The sequence below is a fragment of the Sciurus carolinensis genome, chromosome 2, assembly GCF_902686445.1.
Source record: "Sciurus carolinensis chromosome 2, mSciCar1.2, whole genome shotgun sequence".
NCBI lineage: Eukaryota > Metazoa > Chordata > Mammalia > Rodentia > Sciuridae > Sciurus > Sciurus carolinensis.
The window spans coordinates 70305322-70325111 of NC_062214.1; the positions used below are offsets into that span (position 1 = coordinate 70305322).

General features: G+C 35.1%; 1 protein-coding gene across 2 annotated transcripts; it reads right to left on the reverse strand.

The window, feature by feature from the left end:
• Positions 1–1343: 1343 nt before the first annotated feature.
• LOC124977182 (methylmalonyl-CoA epimerase, mitochondrial-like) lies at positions 1344–19410 on the reverse strand. Of its 2 annotated transcripts, XR_007107116.1 has the most exons (4): positions 19303–19410; positions 11876–12213; positions 10040–10206; positions 2274–2407 (listed from the first exon to the last, which is right to left on the reverse strand). XR_007107116.1 is itself a non-coding variant. In XM_047540531.1 (3 exons), the coding sequence occupies exons 1-3, from the start codon at positions 19346–19348 to the stop codon at positions 2255–2257; spliced, it is 537 nt and encodes a 178-aa protein (XP_047396487.1). In that variant the 5' UTR covers positions 19349–19410; the 3' UTR covers positions 1344–2254. The 2 variants fall into 2 exon arrangements, 1 of the variants encoding a protein (XP_047396487.1); XM_047540531.1 differs by lacking the exon at positions 10040–10206 and having other exon boundaries at positions 1344–2407.
• Positions 19411–19790: the final 380 nt, after the last annotated feature.

Here is a 19790-nt window from a genome sequence, read left to right on the forward strand (position 1 = left end):
GTACCAGGGATGGAACCCATGTGCTTATTAACCACCGAGCCACATCCCTAGTCCTTTTCATTTTTTTTTTTTTTTTGATAGAGGGTCTTGCTAAGTTGCTAAAGGCCTTTCTAAGTTGTACAGGTTCATTTTGAACTTGAGATCCTCCTGCCTCAGTCTCCCAAGTTGCTGGGATTAAAAGTGTGTGCCACTATGTCCCAGTTTTTCCTTATTTAAAAAAAATCCCACAAATATAATGAAATTAACTTATAATTCAATAAGAAATGTATTTTTAGAAAATGTCACTAACAGTTTTTTTTTCCTCTCTCATCTCTGCCAAGAGTGATCATCATTTTCCTAAAGAACTTTTACTGTTTCTGATTTTTTTCATGGTTATAAGATGGTTGCTAGTAGATGGACTATTTCCTTGTCCATCTTTGGTGGGAGAGAGACTGACTTCTCATAGCTCTCACCTTTTCACCTAGGAGCAGGAAAAAGCATTTCCAACAGTTTCTAGGAAATGCTCTTCAGTGTTCTTTGTTCTGGTATGGATAACATGACCTTGAGCCTATCAATGGCAAAAGTGTTAGAAGTCCAACCTTGGGTCTTACCCTGTATGGGAGGGGATAAAGCTGGATAACTAACAAAGCCAGAATTTTATTTGGAAGAAAAGATGGATAAATTCCAGGAAACTAACACTCTCTACTGTGTATACTATTTTGCATATATTGCTACAAAATTACATTCTTATGAAAGCAGAATTTTTTAAATTATCAATTTATGAATTAAATTTAAAAACTATTGGATTTGGGGCTGCAGTTGTAACTCAGTGGTACAGCACTTGGCTAGCAAGTGTGAGGTACTGGGTTCGATCTTTAGCACCACATTAAATAAATAAATACAGGTAAAAAATTATTAAAAAGTCAGATTTTATACAAATTTCTATATTTCCATTTTCAACAGCTCAGGACATTTTTTTACTCCCTGAGACTTATTACCAATTAAAAATTTTTTTCAGTTATTTCTGCACCCAGAGATCATGCACTAAGTTCCCCACAAAAAATTCCTCTTCACCTAATCCTTTCAAATACATCATCCCTTAGGAACTTGTGACCATGAGTAATTACCAAAGAGCAAATATTTTGAGATAAAACTGTTAACTTGAACAGTTCCCTCTAAAAAATGTAGTCCTTTTATTTCAGATTGACTTTCTATTTTTTTTAGTTTTTCACATGAGAGAGAACATTTGGTACTTGTCTTGTCTTGCTTATTTCGCTTAACATAATGTCCCCCAATTTCATTCATTTTGCTGCAATGACAGGATTTCATTCTTTATGGAAGAATACTCCATTTTTGTATATACATGACATTTTCTTTATCCATTCATCTATTGATGGGCACCTAGGCTTAATTCCATACCTTAGCTATTGTGAATAGTGCTGCAATATATAAGGGGACAGGGGTATCTCTTTTGTATGCTTTAATTTCCTTTGGCTATTTACTCAGAAGTGGGATAGTTGTATTTAATGTTCTTTCATATGTGGAAGCTAAAAAAAGTCAACTGAAAGTAGAATAGTAATGAATAGGGTCTGGTAAAGGTGAAGAAGGGAGAGTGTGGAAAAAGAGAAATTGAATTGGACAGTGCACACTGTGGGCAGGTATGAAAATATCAACTGAGCCCCATTAATATGTACAATTATGTGTTAAAAGTTAAAAAATAAAAAGCAAAACAATTTTTAGTTTAAAAATAAATAATGGACTTTGGAAATTTTTTTTAAAATTAGAAATAGTTCTAAACATTCTAGAAAACAGCTTTATCTCAAATATGTAGGTATGTAACTGTCAAGTACACTTTCATAACACCTTTGTACATCTAATCTGCTTCACACAGCCACATCCACACCCTTTAAACAGATAACATACTATACTCAATTACCATTTTAAACAGGAGTAATTCATTTCTATGAACATGATTTCAACAACGTTCTAAGCATTTAGTAATCAAGGTTTTCTCCAAATCCAATTTACACATGTTATGTACATATGTGTACATACTTTTAATATTTCTGTAATTTAGTCTATAACTTTGGAAGCAGTACCATAATATATATTTTTCTTTTTTTAATTTGTTCTAATTAGTTATACATGACAGTAGAATGCATTTTAACACATCATACATAAATGGAGTATAAACTCTCATTTATCTGGTCATAATACATTTTGATAGTGTTTGATAAAGGGTTTTCAGGGCAATTAATTTTCTTGCAAATATAAATCAAGCTTGTTCCAATTCTATAAGAACTCCCCCACAGTCTTTAGGATGGAGAAAAATAACTGGTTTTCCATGTGCTCCTATTTTGACCTCTTCACTTAGAATACGGATCTTCATTTTTTTCAAATCCATCATAACTGCATTTATATTATCCACCTTGAGAAAAGAAATAAGAAAATATATAAGATCACAAATATAGCAAGTTATAGTATCATAAAGACTTAAAAGAAAGTGAGCACTTATGCAGCATATTTCCTCTGCCTTCAGACTGGACTATCCTTAAGCCATCACAAGGGCCCAGGTGTAGCTCAGTGGTACAGTGCTTGTCTAATATGCATGAGGCTCTGGGTTTGAGTCCCAGGATGGGAAAAAATAATGAAAAATAAGTTCAAACAGCAAAGTAAATTAAGTTACTAAATTTTCTTAGGTGAGCTACTGCAATGCCAAAGAAAACTCACTGTGGGTAAATGTTACCCCTTATAACCTAAATAGTGTGTCCTTCTCTTTATCACAGTTTCTTCTGGCTATAATTTTGGTGATGTTGGACAAATTGTTTTTTCCTGAGAATCTTATATTCCTCAAAGCAGAGAACTGAGGTTGCTATAGTTTGGACCTTAAGTATCCCACAAAGGTCCATATGGTAAAAGTATGTGTCTTGGGGTGGTGCTATTGTGAGGTGGTGGAGCCTTTAGGAGATGGAAAATAGTGGGAAATCTTCAGGTAATTGGAGAGGTACCCTTGAAGGGGACAGTGGAACCCCTCAGTCCCTTCCTCTTCCTTTCTCTCTTTAGCTCCCTAGCCATGAGGTGAGAAGTTTTTCTCTGCCATGTGCTCCCTGCCATCATGTGCTGCTTTGCCACAGGCCCAAAAGCAATACTGAGACCTCAAAAAATGTGAGTCAGAATAAACCTTTTCTCTTTACAAGTTTATTATCTCAGGTATTTGTTATAGTGATGGAAAGCTGACTAACAGAGTCCTACCATATAAATTGATTATAGATTAAAATGAGATAACAGATAAGAAGCTCTTGCACACAGTAGGTAATCAGACCTGGAGAACTCCAAGTTTTCCCCTCCCAAATGAACTGGTTATTAGCTTGGAAATTTAAACTTGATACACATAAAAATCATTATTAAATTGCTATCAAAATGTTATTCTCCATTCTAAAAAATCTTTTTATGATTTTGCAACCCTTTTCTAAATTATTTCTATTTGCTTCATATTTATTTGCAGTCTAGGAAATGAGCAAATACTGATAAAGAAATTATCCTCCCCTATCTTGGAAAGTGACCCTCTTAGACTGGGAACCTAGAAATGGATAAAAAGGAAATGCCCACATTCCCAGGCAGTCATAACTTACCCTAGACTTTAATGATTTAATAGCATCCTAAATATCAAAAAGGGATAAGGTTGATTTCCCACCACATAGATCTAACATGTTAATATTTATGTAATCTTATTTCCAAAGAACCAAGGGTTGTATATTGAATTCTAACAACTGAAGAGGACGCTAAATGTTACCATAAACTATCATTTCTTTATATGATGTTCATTCTACTTGTATTCATATAATGTTTTGTTTTAAACCTCATAGGTATATCAAAGTCATGCCAACATTATGACCATATTCATTTCATGCTATTTTGTACAGCTGCTGCTCTTTTCTCATTTTTTTCCAAAATAGAACATGCACCAGCTGGATGAAGGAGTGGTCCCACCACTGGATCATTCTTAGGAAAATTAGTTCTCACTAAAGTCAGGCATTGTCAATTTTACCTTATATTTAAAATTTCTACAAATATTCTTGGGCTTTATTCTGATTGTTAGATGGGATTGGAAGAGCCTGTGGTCTAGGACTAATTTCCCTCACTACTAAAAGCATTTTTTAATAATCTATCCACTGCCCCCATGTATTACAAGGTATTTCCACTATGACTGGCAAGAACAAACTATTCCCACCTACGTGTGAGGTCTGTTCCCTCTGATCCTATCAAGAGGCTCTGAGTCTAGCATCAGGTAACTTGCTAACATGCATCCCTACTTGATTCTCAGACGGAGATGTGAAAGGCACTGTAGATCTCTGGAGCATCTGTGCAGCTCTCTCCTTTTAAACACGTTATATTATCAACATGAAGCACCAAGGCTTCCAGACTCCCAACTTCTAGGTCCTCAATTTGGGGAGACTGTGAAGCTCTACTTTGATTCCCCTGTCCTGCACTGAAGATTGGAAATACTCTCCAGCCAGGTAGTAGAAAAACTGCAAGGGTCTTCTTGTTTGCTTCCTCTCTTTCAGGGGATTAGCTTTCTGTGCTGCTTGACATTCAATTCCAGAGAACCACTCTTTCATATATTTTGTTTACATGGTTTCACGAAGGAGGACAAACTGCTCTCTGTTATAACACCTTAGCTGAAATTAGAATTCTAAATTGGTAGAGGTTTTTGGTTATCACTTAACCAGTGTTATTACACGTTATTCTATAATTTTTGTGTCTTTTATCTCCAATGGCTTAAATGATTTGACCTTCATCCTTGGTTCAGCTTGATGATGGTGTGCTTAAATTTTGAGTTTGTTTGTTTGTTTTGTATTTGCCCTACTTGGGGTTACTGAGTTTATTGAATACATGGGTTGATTTCTTACAGCAGACTGGTAATAGCCTTGTTGACTCTTTAATTATTGCTTCTGTTCTATTTGTCTCTTGCCTTTTGCCTACCTTTCCAGGACTCCACCCTCTTCTATTTTGATCACATCACTCTCTTATGCTCTCTTTCATTTTCCTTTCATAGTTTTTTTTACCCTGCCCCATCCCCCTCCAATTTTTTTACCTCTTGATTTTGGCCTTCTAGTCTCTAGAACCATGAGAGGATAAATGTTTGTTATGTTAAGTCACTGAGTTTGTGGTGATTCTTTAGAAGAACTCCAGGAAACTCATACAATTACTATACATGCATACTGAAACTGAACAATTAAGAACACTGATAGCAGATGATGAATGCCAAGTTTCTCATTGTTGGGATGGGGAGGTATGTACACAAGCAAGGGAAAAGGTTAGAATGATTCATTTGATAACAGAGTTGAAGACATCAATGTAAATTCATGAGCTTATGTTATTTTGTGAGCTCAACATGGTTTAATACAGAAATATTTATAGATAAGTTTAAATGTACAGTATATAAACATGTATTTCCTTGCTATGTTAGTTCAGAGGGCCTAGACCAATGATACCCCAACAGCAATGAGCACAACTAGAGCCCATCTTGGTTTCTAACACCATTTCTAGTAATAAGAACCAGAGCTTCTTGGAGAAATGACTGGTTCCAGGATTAGGTCAAGAAATATGAGTTTGGAGAAACTTGTAGTCCCAGAAAATAAGGGTGTTCTCAAAAAAAAAAAAAAAAAAAAAATATATATATATATATATATATATCATGGGGTATGCCAAAGGGACATGAGAGCCAAACAAAAGAGTTTTTCAGTGGTCAAAGCTAAAACAATTTGAGGGATATGAAACAAATATCCACAAGCATATATTGATACAACTCTCCATTCCTGAAATGTGGACATCACACAATGACCTCCTTCCAAAGAGCATAGTATGAAGGAGAAAGAAAAAAAAAAAAACAAAGTAACTTTACAGTGAAGAAAAATAACAACCCCTCCTCAGGTAGGGGATCAAGGTTAATATCAACAGTGAAAAGTCATGTTGATAGTATATTTCCTGATATGATGTGATGATAATGGTACTTCATCTCTGTGGTCTTCCCAGAATAACCTTATCTAATCAGAAGAAAAACATAGACAAATCTCAAGTGGGGGGAAGTTTATAAAATAACTGGTCAGAAATCCTCAAGAGTATTGAGGTCATCAGAAACAAAGAAAGTTTGAGAAACTCATAAGCAAGAGGAACTCAAGAAGACATGATAACTAAATGTGATGTGAGATCCTGGAGGGGATTCTGGACCAGAAAAAGGATGCTGGAAAGAAGAATGAAATTATGACATTTGTCAGTAAATGGATGAACTGGACAATATCACACTAAGGGAAATAAGCCAATCTCAAAGAACAAAAGGTTGAATGTTTCCTCTGATATGTGGATGCTAATTCACAATGGGGGGTGGCTAGAGAAGAATAGAGGTACTTTGGGTTAGACAGAGGGGAGTGAAGGGAGGCGACTGGGTATGGGGGTAGGAATGGCAGTACACTGAATTGAACATTATTACCTTATGTGCATATATGATTACACAGTCAGTGTAACTCTACATCATGTACAACCAGAAGAATGAGAAATTGTACTCCATCTATGTATGATGTGTCAAAATGCATTCTACTGTGTCATGTATAACTAGAATAAATCAAAAAAGAAGATGCTGGGTAAAAGCAAAGGAAATCTGAATAATGTAGATTAGTATATCATAATAGATCAATATTGGTTCATTAATTGTGACAACTACATAATATTAATGCTAACATGTTAGTATTTTTAAAAGAATCTTAAGAGATTAATCACTATACATAATGAGTGAACTTTGTTAGAACACTGATTAGAACAAGTCAACTACAAAAAGACATCTGTAACTCAATCTTGTAAATGTGATTTACAAATTGTGTATAGATTGTGCCTTTAAAGATTTACCTTTAATTTTGATTGACAGAACAATGTCATTGTGGTTATTTATTTCTTAAAGATACAAACTAAATAAGGGCAAAATGAGGTTGCAAATTACGTCAGAAAGGTTTAACAAAGGAAAAAAAAAAGAAAAAAGAGATGATGCAGGTGTTGAATCTGGATGATGGGTGTTTGGAGATTCATTACGTTATTTTTTCTGCTTCTTGTATGTTTGAAATTTTTCATAATATAATCATGACTTTTTTCATATTGCCCCTTTGGTAACTTCTGTTTTACATATGATCAATGAATGTTCAATTTAGATAACGTTCTACCCAAGTATAAATATCTAGAATTCTGATGCTCAGAGGACTCATCCTCTAAGATTTAAGTTAGGTTTATTTTTAAAAATGTCTAATTAACATTAGACTAGCATCTTTATCTATATGTTACTATTTCTTTCACTAATTTTGATTTTAAAGATCTTGTGCCACATTCATTCTTCTCTTAGTGTTGCTATAAAATTTACAATTCTTTAAGAGTACTCTGTTATGTTTGGTGGTAATAAAAAGAATGGAAGAAAAAATGTCTTAATTTTCTGAATTGAGAGTATATGCAATAGTTTTAAGAAATGCAAAGCAATTTGATTTGAGAAATTAAGTCTGCCTCCCTAAGTAATAAAAATAACAAGGTCAATAACAACTCATTTTAAAAAATGGGTTTTTAGTCTTTTAAAACTGCTTTTATAGTATGTCAAACAATCACAGTTGTGCATCAGATAACTCTCTAAAGCCTTAAGTGTCATTAATGAAAATCTGGGCAGATTCTCACTTCAAATTCTTATTTAATGTTGTGGGAGTTTATACTGATTGTTCCCTGTCATTGTGCATTTAGTGGCAATAATCCAAATTAAAAATGTTTGGATTATTATGATCAGAATTCAGAATCTTCTTTAGTCTTATATCTTTTTTGGTGTTCAGCTGCCTTATCTGAAAATGGCAATGTAATTTTGTTTGTTGGAAGGCAAGTTATTTTGTAAATAACATCTTTTAACCTTAAGGCATGTAACTAGTTTTATGAACAAGTAATAAAGTACCACTTTTAATAGTGCATGACATTTTGATTGACTTAACAAACAAGCTCTTACTTTACATAAAATTATAATGGTATTAATTCATGTTAATAATGAATGAATGCATACTCAAATTGATTTAAATCTATGAAAGTTAAAATGTCTGGATTAAATATTTATGTTTCAATTATCTCTCCCCCTAAAGCTACAAACTAAGTGAATTACACAAACCTAACACTGTTTTCACTTTGCAAGTTTTAGAAGCTTTCTGTATATTCTTGGGAATTATTTCAGAAGGCATATGTTACCTTAAGTTTGCATGCTTTCTATACAGTCTGGTGATGGTTATGCACAGTATTTCCCACATGCTCACCTCCACTGAAATGTCTACCAGTTGATATCAATACATTAAAAAAAAAGGAAAAACCCAAAAATAAGCCCATAGATTTATTTAATTGATAAGTATCATAGTTTGGATCTTGAATGTCCCCTAAGACCCATGTGTTAAAGGATTGGGCCCGAAGTGATGTCACTATTGGAAAGTGGTAGAACCTTTAAGAGGTGGGGTCTAGTGGAAGGAAGTTAGGTCATTAGGAGCCTGTTCTTGAAGGGGATACTGGAACCCTACCCTTTCCTCATTTTTTCCCCTCTGTTTCATATGCTTTGCTTCCTGGCTGCCATAAAGTGAACAGGCTTCCTTTGGAACCTACTCTCACCATGATGTTCAGTGCCACCACAGGTCCAAAGTAACAGGGCCCAGTGATCATGAACTGAAACCTCTGAAACCATGAATCAAAATAAACCTTTTTTCCTTGTAAGCTGATTATCTCAAGTACTTTGTCACAATGATGGAAAGATGATTGATACAACAGGATTCTTTTATTCCAAGATTTCTCCTTTTACTTTTTCTTTTTTTTTCTTTCTCTCTCTAATAAAATGTCCTTTCTTTTGGAAAATGTTAGCTTTGGATGGTGGTTTTAGTAACACAGAAAGTTAAAAATCTCATCGAATGGTTCATATTGTTTTGTTTTGCTTTGTTCTCTGAAAATTTTGTCATTCTATGAAATCTATACATATGGGAAACTGTGACAGAGTTCACTAGTAGAAGAATTTATTCCTGGGGTTTATTGTAAAGCCAAACACAAAATGAGAATAGATTTTTTTTCTTTTTTTTTCTTTTTCTTTTCTTTTTGAGATAGGGTCTCATAATGTTGCCCAGGCTGGCCTATAACTCCTTGGCTCAAGAAAAGCTATTGCCTCAGCCTGCCACATAGCTTGGACTCTAGGCATATCACCACACCTGGCTACAAAGGAATTTTTTTAAAGGGGGAATTTTCTCTCTTTTTGAATGAAGAACATATCCTAGCATGGAGAAAACAAGTTACCTCATAAGTCTTCTACTTTAAAATTATAAAATTTTCCTTTCATATGGCATATATGCTCAATGAAAAAAGATCTGTAAAACATACAAAAACAAACCAGAAAATAAATCACTGAGTATGTGATCATTCAGAAAATAAGAGCATTTCTTTATCTTTTACTGTTTTTTTTTTTGTTTTTGTTTTTGTTTTTTTTGGGGGGGGGCACCGGGGATTGAACCCAGAGGTGCTACATCCTTATTTTGAGGCAGGGTCTCACTAAGTTGCCCAGGCTGGCCTAGAACTTGCAATCTCCTGCCTCACCCTTCTGAATAGTTGGAACTACAGGAACATGGCACCATACCTGGCATTTAGATTATCTTAAAGTTGTTTGTCCTGTATTCTCTCTGTGCCTTCTCTTTCCTCTGGCTAGTAAAAAGTGATGCCTAGAACAACCCTGTCAGTCATGTATTACAGATGGCAGGGGCATCTCATCTGGGACAGCTCACTTTTAGACTGAGAACAAGAAAACAAAATCTCTAGTTAAGACATTATTTTTGTGGAGGTTGTGGAATGATGATAGATGGGTATCAGATTAAAGTAGCAACTAATCACTGTACATACCTTCTTCTATTATCTACCTTCATTTTATACTTATATACATTATTATTTCTCTCTTTTGACCTCTACTTTTGAATTTGCTGTTACTTTACTGAACTTCACTTTTCTTTACTTCAATGAACTTCTAACTCACATAGTCAGCCTCCTTTGAAGGCACAGGCTCTCTTGATGTAGAACCCAGATAGTGCAGTGTGGGAGAGAAGAGAGTAGATTCAAAGGCAGATGGTCCCGTTTCTCATCCTGTGGGGCTTACACAAACCCTCTTGTCCACTGGTAAAACCTGCAGCCAAAAGTAATCTCCTAGGAATGAAATAGAGACTAAATATTAGGCTTTGTGTATTTCCCTGGTCTAATATCTTTCAGCTCCTCCACCTCAAAATTTAAGCTCAGTTAATACAATGAAAGCAAATGGCCTCATGGCTGAAAGTGCAACCATGAGGAATCAGAAAAACTTTGAGTTTGAACCTCTGCCTTGCCACCTACGACTAATGCTATTGTGGGCAAATTAACAAAGTGTGTTTTCTCACTTGTTAAATGGGGTTAATAGCACCCTCATGGGGTAGTTTGAGAATTAAAGAAAATAATGCATGTGGAGTACTTTGTATATTGCCAAAGGAGACTCAATAAGTGTAGTTGTTATAACTATGCCTTTCCACATGCTAAAACCTCTGCCTGGAACACCTTTTTCCCCTTGTTCATCTAGGGAATCCCTTCACAGTCATTGTAACTCATTCTCTCTAAGACCTTCCCAGCTCCTCAGTCTGCTAAGAATGATCAGGGATTCCCTCCCTTTGTTTGGGCACTGAGAAGACACATATATTAATTTTAATCCTAAATTATATACTAATATTAAACTTATCACAGTATAATGTATTTGTTTGTTTAAATGTTTTTCCTTCTCACCGTGAACATGGTCCATATCTCATTCATTGCTAAATCTTAAGAATGAATGAAGTAGAGTCTATATTATAGGTTCTCCTATGTGTTTGCAATAACAAACTGAATAGGTTCTTGACTTCATTCTACAATCAACCCATCTTTCTTCTGGATTAGGAATGAGGCCTAAATATTAACTTTGTCTCTATTTTTATCAAAAGACTTGTCCTACTAGTTTCAATTGAAGCCTAATTGGTATTGCTGGTTCTAAAAAGCAGTTATCTGACATGAATATCTACAGATAAATGTTCTGTAATGAGAATGTTCTTGTCTAACATTTCTTAATGTTTTTTCAGAAATTGCTAGCAAATACATTTTAGAAGATCTTAAAAATCATAGTCAGTAATTGAAAATGTACTGCTTTTGTAGAAGGAAGAAGTTATTAATAATTTTAAGGACAGAAAATAATTATAAGAATACTTTGGGCAGGGGGTGTAATTCAGTAGTAAATGCATGTTTAGCTTGTGTGAGATCCTGGACTCAATCCCTGGCACCAAAAGGAAAAAGAATACTTTGCATGTGTATGGAAATTCTTACTTTATAAAATATTTTCACCTTCTTCTTCTCTTTGCCTATGATAGTGAAATCAGTTACATTCTATTACATGGGAGAACATATATTATTGATAAAACCTAGAGCAAAGACAATGTTTTACTCAACTTTGGTGACCTTTTCAGTGGCTGTTGAATCTAGACTTCGGTTAAATACATTAATATTATTTTTATAACTTTCTAAAAGGAAAAAGAACATATGTGTGTGTGTATGTGTACTCACCTTTGAGGATTTTCATTCCCTTTATAGAACTTAATAAAATTTTTGATGACAGTGACTACATTGTCTTTTTTTTTTTTTTTAATTTTTACTTTATTTATTTTTATGTGGTGCTGTTAAGGATCAAACCCAGTGCCTCACAGGTGCTAGGCAAGTGCTCTGCCACTGAGCTATAGCCCCAGCCCTACATGTTGTCTTAAAAGTAAAACACATTTTGTTAAAGATAGATTTAAAATACCAAATCATAAAATAATAAAAATACCTCAATGCAGATGTGATGCATTCCTCCAGCCTTGTTTTTCTGCAGAAAACCTGCAATTGGACTGTCATTTCCCAGTGGATGAAGCAGTTCCATCTTGGTATTCCCCAAGTTGACAAAAACAACAGACACTCCATGTTCAGGAAGAGGGACCACCTCACTTACCTGGGCCCCCAAAATATTCTTATAAAATCCTGTGGCCTTTTCCAAATCTGGCACTGCAATGGCTACATGATTGAGTCGACCAAGGTTCCATACAGGACCTGCCACCCGATGCAAGGACTGTGACGCAGAAAAAGTTCTCACTGCTGGAACTGGAGTTGGGAATCTTGAAAAATGTCCTGAAAAATTGAAAAGTCATTGGTAGCCTCCTTTTGAGAATCAACCTCAAAATTTAATTTTAAAAATGAAACAAATAATACATAGGAAAATTAATTATTTAATATCTATTCGTTTTAATTATTGAAATTAACTCAGGGGAGATAAATGGAAAAACTATGTTAAAATTACTCTGTGATGCCCAGAATTAAAAAGCTAGTTGTCCAAAAAGGAATTCTGAGCTAGGCACCATGGTGCAAGTTTGTAATCCCAGCAACCCAGGAAGCTGAAGCAGGAGGATCACAAGTTCAAGATCAACTTCAGCAACTTAGAGAGGATGTCTCAAAATAAAAAGGGCTGGGGTATTGCTCAGTGGTAGAGGGCCCCTGGGTTCAATCCCTAGTATCACCCACACACATCCCCCCCCACACACACACAGAGAGAGAGAGAGAGAGAGGGGGGGGGGCTAATACTGAACTTCAACTGGATTTTGAACAAAGAATGACACTTTTCATAATTTACAGGTAACACTTAAAGGATAGCTGCATATTAAGAACTACTTGTAAACTCTGTATTTTGCAGAGGTTAAGTATGAATGTGATAGTGATATAGCATACACTTAATGATAAAAGCAAGCCACTTTCTTTCCTACCTAAACCCAATTTTTTGTTTTATAATCTGTAATAAATTCATGAAAGGTATATTAATACAATACTTTCTTAATGTGTATTTTATTTGAATGATTATCAACCAAGGAAAATATCTAATTGTTGGGGGAGAAACAAAGATCAAGGAAACAGTTAATTTATGAGGCTTTCCTCTGACACCAGACTTTTTATTATTTGTTTTTATCATTTTGAAGGATTAGAGGCAGAACTTTGCTAATCCCAGATTCCATTCAGTAGAAACCCCCTTTCATTCAGCAACAAAAGAACGGTGCAAGGGAGTGTCCTCATGCATTGCTTTGCTTTCCCATTCCCCCAGACACTGGGCTTTAAGAGTTCAACTCCCCCAGAATGAAAAACATATATATGTATGAAGTCTAAATATAATTATATAAAACTATATCACTTAATAAATTAGTATGAAATAGCAAGATGAAGATCCTATACAGTTTTTTTAAACAACAGGTAGTTAGTGAAAACAACTTTACATACTAACAGGTACGGCATAGCTTTAGTCAACAAAATTCCTCTTAACTGAAATTTTCTTTAGGAAGAAAATTAAAGTGACACTATTTTGTTTTATTTAACCTGATACACTGGAAGTCAGCAGAAGGTAAAATTCAGCCTAAGATGGTCTTCTATCAAGCCCCAATCTATATTATTGGTTACTGAAATACCCAAAGTTTCTCATTACCAATAGGGTAATATAGTCCAGTTTTATGGACTCACTGCTATTATGAAATCCAAGTATATTGCAACTCAGCATATACATATACAAATGTCCACTGAAATGAAATTACTTAAAAAGAATATCTTACTAATCCCTTACTAGAAGTGATGTGTTCTTTGTTTTCTATTCTATATTTTATTTCAGATTTTTAAATGTTAGTACTACCCACTAAATATGTAACTTGATGGTTTGTTGTATAGACAGTTTGGTACCCAAATGATACAGACATATATAAATGTACAATAAATTCATCCATTCTCATTGTTAATGATATACAATGATGATTTGCTAGCTGAGTGGCATGAGGGGTTTTCTGCAGAGAACTTTGCAAAGGTTAACAATTAACAAAATCATTGGTCAAACTGCTCCTCCTTTCTTTCTTTGCATCTCCACTGTATGTGCAATTTGCAATGGAAGTTCAATGAAGTATTTATTTTATAAAAACATTGTATATAGGATCAGTGAGTTTCTGGGTAGTATGCACATTAAGAAGTTTTGTCAGTGAAAGTTTATGGGTATGTCAAATATTGAGTGCTGGTATCTAGATTGTCCTTACCAGAATTACTTCTACAAGAGATGGAGCAGGTGGAAGTCCCTTGACAGGCACACTATTATCAGCAGTTGAAAATGCAGACATGTTAAAGGAACAAATTACAGGATATCTAAGTGAAAGAAAAATTTTATATCCTATGCCAGTTTGCTTTAGGAATATTAAAAAAAAAAAAAAAAACTGGCACTGAAAAGGAAGGCCAATTCATGTTATTTGAAGCCTTGCTGTAGTCTTTCTCTATAACTATTTTATCATTTGATTTACCAGGACAGTATTTTTTTTTTAAAGAAAACAAAATCTGCTTTATATGTTTCAGAGACCACAGTATCTTAAATATTGTAAAAATTAAGGTTTGAAGCTATCTAGGTTTATCTTATCTCTAGAGATGAGAGCTGGTTTGATAAATGCAATAAAATTCTTTATTGGTTTTATTTGGTCCTTAAGTCAAATGTTCGAAGATTAGGATAGGAAAAAAAATACAGCAATACCAATGAAAGTTCAATAACTCAGCCTCTTTCAAAGGACAGATAGTATAAAAAAATGACCAACATGCATATCAGATACTCAGAAGTATTAGTGATTAAGGAAAAACTGATCAAATCCATGATGAGATACTACTTTACACACATCCAGAAAAACAAATAAGAGTAAGTGTTGAGTATGTAGAGAAACAAGAACTCTTATATTTTGCTGATAAAAATGTAAAATGGTGCAGCTGTCAAGGGATGGTTTGTCAGTTCCTCAAAAAATTAAATTATTATATGACGTAGCAATTCCACACCTAAGTACATCAAATAGATGCAAACAGGAATTTAAAATTTTGTACACTAATGATCACAGAAGCAGTATTCTCAATAGCCAAGTAATGGAATATTGTTCATATCTACATATGGGAGTTGTATCTGGATGTAAAGTACTCACACATGCTACAATGTGAATGAACCTCAAAAACATGCTAAGTAACAGAAACCTGACATAAAGGATTATACATTGAATGATCCTAATTATATATCATATTTAGAATAGGTAAATCCATAGTGACAGAAGGCAGAACAGTGGTTGCCAGAGGCTGGTAAGGACAGAATAGTAACAACTGCTTAATATATACAGATTTCCTTTTGGGGTGATATGTTTTGAAACTGGATAAAGGTGACTGCTACATATCATGACGAGTGTAATAAATACTGTTAAATTGTATATTTTAATGTCCCCCCACAGCAAAAGATCTAACCCAGGGCCTTGTATTTGTTAGTAATTGTATATTTTTTAATGGTTCACTTTTTGTTATGTAAACTTTAATTTTATGTTATGTGGAGGAAGAAGAGGAGGATGAGGAAGAGGAACGATAATAATGATCCTAGCATTAAAAATCTGTGGGTGAAATCCTGTAAACCAAGCAAACTAGGTAAGGAACAGGAAATAAAGGATTTTAAATAGTGTGTGTGTGTGTGTGTGTGTGTGTTTGTGTGTATTTCCAGTGTTATTGAAGTATAATGGATAAATAGAAATTGTATGTACTGAAAGTATACAATGTGAAGTTTTGAATTGTATATACAATGTGAAATGATTTTCACAATCAAACTAACTTTTTAAAAAGATATTTTTATTTCAGATTGCCACCCTACTGGTAGGAGCTCTCAACTCTAGTTTTAGATTTCTCTGTCTCTGAGCTCAGGAGGGTGTAGTAAAATTGTATTACTTTGAACTGCATAGTGGGTTATTTGTGATTATTCCAATAAGGGTTACTTTGTATAAATGAACTACAAAGTATAACTATGTGTGAATAAACCATGTAAAATACTTGAAAACAGGAGGATGGAAAACCAGGAGTATAGGGCTGGGATTGTGGCTCAGTGGTAGAGCTCTTGCCTAGTACCTGTGAGGCACTGGATTTGATCCCCAGTACCACATAAATATAAATAAATAGAAAAAAGGTATTGTGTCCATCTATAACTAAAAATACTTTTTAAAAAACAGGAGTGTAAAGATGAATAAACACAGATTTAAAAAACAAGCTACTTTCCCACAGATCAGGAATCTGGTGTATGAGTAATATATGTGTTACAAAATCTAGTATGTTAACTCTTTAATTCCTACCTTTCTTCAGTATCAGTTCTAATTAATCATGTTCTTACTAATCCCTTCCACTGATTTGACTTAAAAGTAATGTGGCCTTTCTTTCAGTTCAGATTTGGCATTTTAGATTAGGTTTTCCAGACACTGTTTCCAAAAAATAAGAGTTTAGTTTCAAGAGTTTATTTTGGGGTTGGGGTTGTGGCTCAGTGGTAGAATACTTGCCTAAAATGCATGAGGCACTTGGTTTAATCCCCAGAACCAAAAACAAACAAACAAACAAAAAACAAACAAAAAAAAACCCCACAAAAACCTAAATAAACAAAATAAAGGTATTGTATCCATCTACAACTAAAAATATTTTTAAAAAGAACTTATATTGCAATGCATTAAGGGTACTTATTATTGAAACAAATTAGATGTTACCGTTCTATATAAAGTCATAAAATTGAGACTAATCACTTGCAATAAATTTTTCAACAGCTTTATCTCTTAACTTTTTTAGAAAACAGACTTATAATTTACATATCATAAAGTTCACTCATGTGAGGTGTAAATTCAGTAGTTTTTAGAATATTTGCAAAGTTGTACAATGTTCATATAATCTATATTTTCACATTTAGTTTTTAGATTCCAATATTATGTAAGAGGCAGTGTGCCTTATGGTTAGGAATATGGGCTCTAGTACTAGACTGTCCTGATTTAAACCTTAACCTTAACATTAGCTGCATTACTGAGCTAGTTACTCAACTGCTCTAGACCATTGTTTCTGCATATATAAAAGGAAAACAATATCTATCTCATAGGGAGTGTCATGAGATTAAATGGTAAATATATAAAAAGGGTTGAAAAAAGAGCCTAGCACAAAGTAAATAACAAATACAAAGAATTATCATTACTGGCACCTTTAGAAAGGTTATATCAACAACTTGCTTTACGAACGAAAGCATCTCTGACTACTAAGGCACTTTTTTTTATTGTAAACAAATTGGATACATGTTGTTTCTGTTTGTACATGGAGTAAAGGCGTACCATTTGTGTAATCATAAATTTACATAGGGTAATGTTGTTTGATTCGTTCTGTTATTTTTCCCTTCCCCCCAGCCCACCCACCCCTCTTTTCCCTCTATACAGTCCTTCCTCCATTCTTGCCCCCCTCCCTAACCATAACTCTAACCCTCCCACCCCCCATTATGTGTCATCATCCACTTTACTAAGGCACTTTATACTTTTAAAGGATCCCATGAAAAACTTTACTCTGTACCTACCTCATTCACAGTTCTACCTTTATGTTACAATCTCATTCAATTGTCAAACAACTTGTATTTGGCAAGTATCTTGATATACAGTGTTTTTGTATTCATTGCTTCATTCATAATGCACAGTTTACTAATTTTCATGATAAGGAGAACCACTCACCTCCTTTCTCTCTAGAAAATTGTGTGGGCTCTGATTTGAGAACATTGTTGGTAGTATTTGAGTATTTAGTGACTATTGGTGTCATGCCTAACCAAACTGAAATTACAAATACTGAAGTGGGAACCCACCATGTGCCATGTGGTAGTCTGACTCAATCTATTAGTGTTTGCAGTCATTTAAATAATGGTCAGGAAGAGTAATGAAGTGAGAATGTTATTTTTTTAATCCTCAGGATAATTCTATGATTATATCATATTATATTCCCCAGTTTTTGAAATAAGGAAAATAGGCTTAACAGAGTAGAAGTCATTTTCCTCAGTATCACATAAGTCGCAAAGTTGGGCCTCAAGTCCAGGTCTGTCCAACATCAAAGTTGATGTTATTAAACAATTATGTTTAACTCTCATTCCTCTGAAATTTTTTACCATTCTTTCAATTCTCAGTTTTCAATGTCTCTAGCTTATGCAATACCTAAAAGATGACTTGCTGAGATATGAAGAAACAACATTTTGTTTCACCAGTTTTTTACAAAGAGCTATGTGCAATGGTTTGTGAACTAAGATGCTGACCTATATTTCACCAAGGATAGAAAGGCCAATAGGGTGAATTACTAACAAAATCTTAATATTACCTATTAACTAGATATTCAACTTAACAATTGTGCTCAGTATTTTTTCAAGTGCATACATATATTTCACTTTTTAAAACTGATTTAAGATTTGAGACAGCTAAACCAATTAAGGTACAATTTTATTTGCATGTGGCTTGCTCATCACTTAACTCTGATGACTTGTTAGATAATTAAGAAATTTTGTGAATACCAAGAAAGGCTAGAGTGATCAATAAAGAACTGATCCAGTTTGACATTGGACTTCAATCGATGGTTAGGACTTTAGGTTTCAAAAGGCTGAATAGAGACAGCACTTTTTAGGAGAGAAATTTAACATTAACGAAAGTTCATTCCCTTGAACACTTTTTGAAGGTGCTGGATGAAGGATTTTCCACAAATGTTCAGGAGTAAGTCTGGGGATTACCACTTTGTATTTATTTTTAATAGGAAATCTCAGACTAAGGGAAATGCCTGCTTTCGTGATGAGAGGAAGAGAAGAAAAAAACAGAAAGGAGGAAGTGGGAGACTCAGCAAACGACAATCTGTCACTACGGATTTCATTTAGACATTAAGAAAAAAAAAGTGGTGATGGAGAAACCTCGAGGGATTTCGAAATAAGTCTTCTTTTATCTTCCCTGTTTACACAAGATGATAAATACACTTGGGCACATGGGTAAAATTTCTTTGATATTCTTTACCCCACTGACTTTCAGGTGTTCCTTGCTTGAATTCAGCTTAAGTCCTTCACAGGACTTGCCCTCTTTTCTGGTTTTTCTCCAGTGTCTTATGGTGTGCGGTGAAGTAACACTCAGTTCCTCCTTCATTTACTTCCTTTTCTTCTGTCCCTGCCTTTCAGGTCCCACACACAGCTTACAGACAATAAAGAGGCCCCTCCCCAACCCCCACTTTAAGTTACCTGCAGGCTAAGGGGTTGGCAGGCTGCGAAAAGCGGCTCGGTAGGGCAAGACGCTTTAGACCCAGGAAGTTGGCCACCCTAGATCTCCTCTGCCCGGGGCCTGCGGTCCAGCGCGCCCCATCCCGCCCCACGGTGATCCCAGTATTCACCTATGGCCCTTGCAGCCCCGGCCATGGACGTCAACACACGCGCCATCTTGTTAAGTCACCTGCGAGTCCCAGACCAGCTACAGAGCTTGGGAGGACCGAAGACAAGGGGTGGGGCAATCTGGCGAGGGGCGGAGCAAGAGGCTTTAGGGGAGGCTAGGGGGCGTGGCTAACATATATGCATTCCTGTGGATGCTGGGAGAGACCAGTCCTTTTGGTAACAGTGCATCGTTGTTGAAGCCACCTATTGTATCCAAAGCAGAAACGTAAAGCGACCACGCGTGACCAGTTGTGGCCCCTCAGGAACCCAAGACAGAAAGTTTGGAAAAAAAAGTTCAACGATTCCTGGACTGATCAGTAGCTACGTTCGATTTCCTGTCCCGCCCCTCTACGCATGCCCAGTGAAAGTTCTCACGCTACCATTGGCTCCGATTGGGGTGGATCCGGAACCTATGCATCACGGAACCTTCGGCTATGAGTTGCGGGTTGCA

What these genes read in the sequence shown, in the direction of transcription:
- LOC124977182 (XM_047540531.1), bottom strand. Translation starts at nt 19,348, where the DNA reads ATGGCGCGTGTGTTGACGTCCATGGCCGGGGCTGCAAGGGCCATAG. An exon ending in CGGGGCTGCAAGGGCCATAG is followed by an intron (nt 12,214 to 19,302) that starts GTGAATACTGGG and finishes TCAATTTTTCAG; the next exon opens with GACATTTTTCAAGATTCCCA. An exon ending in TGCATCACATCTGCATTGAG is followed by an intron (nt 2,408 to 11,875) that starts GTATTTTTATTA and finishes TCTTTTCTCAAG; the next exon opens with GTGGATAATATAAATGCAGT.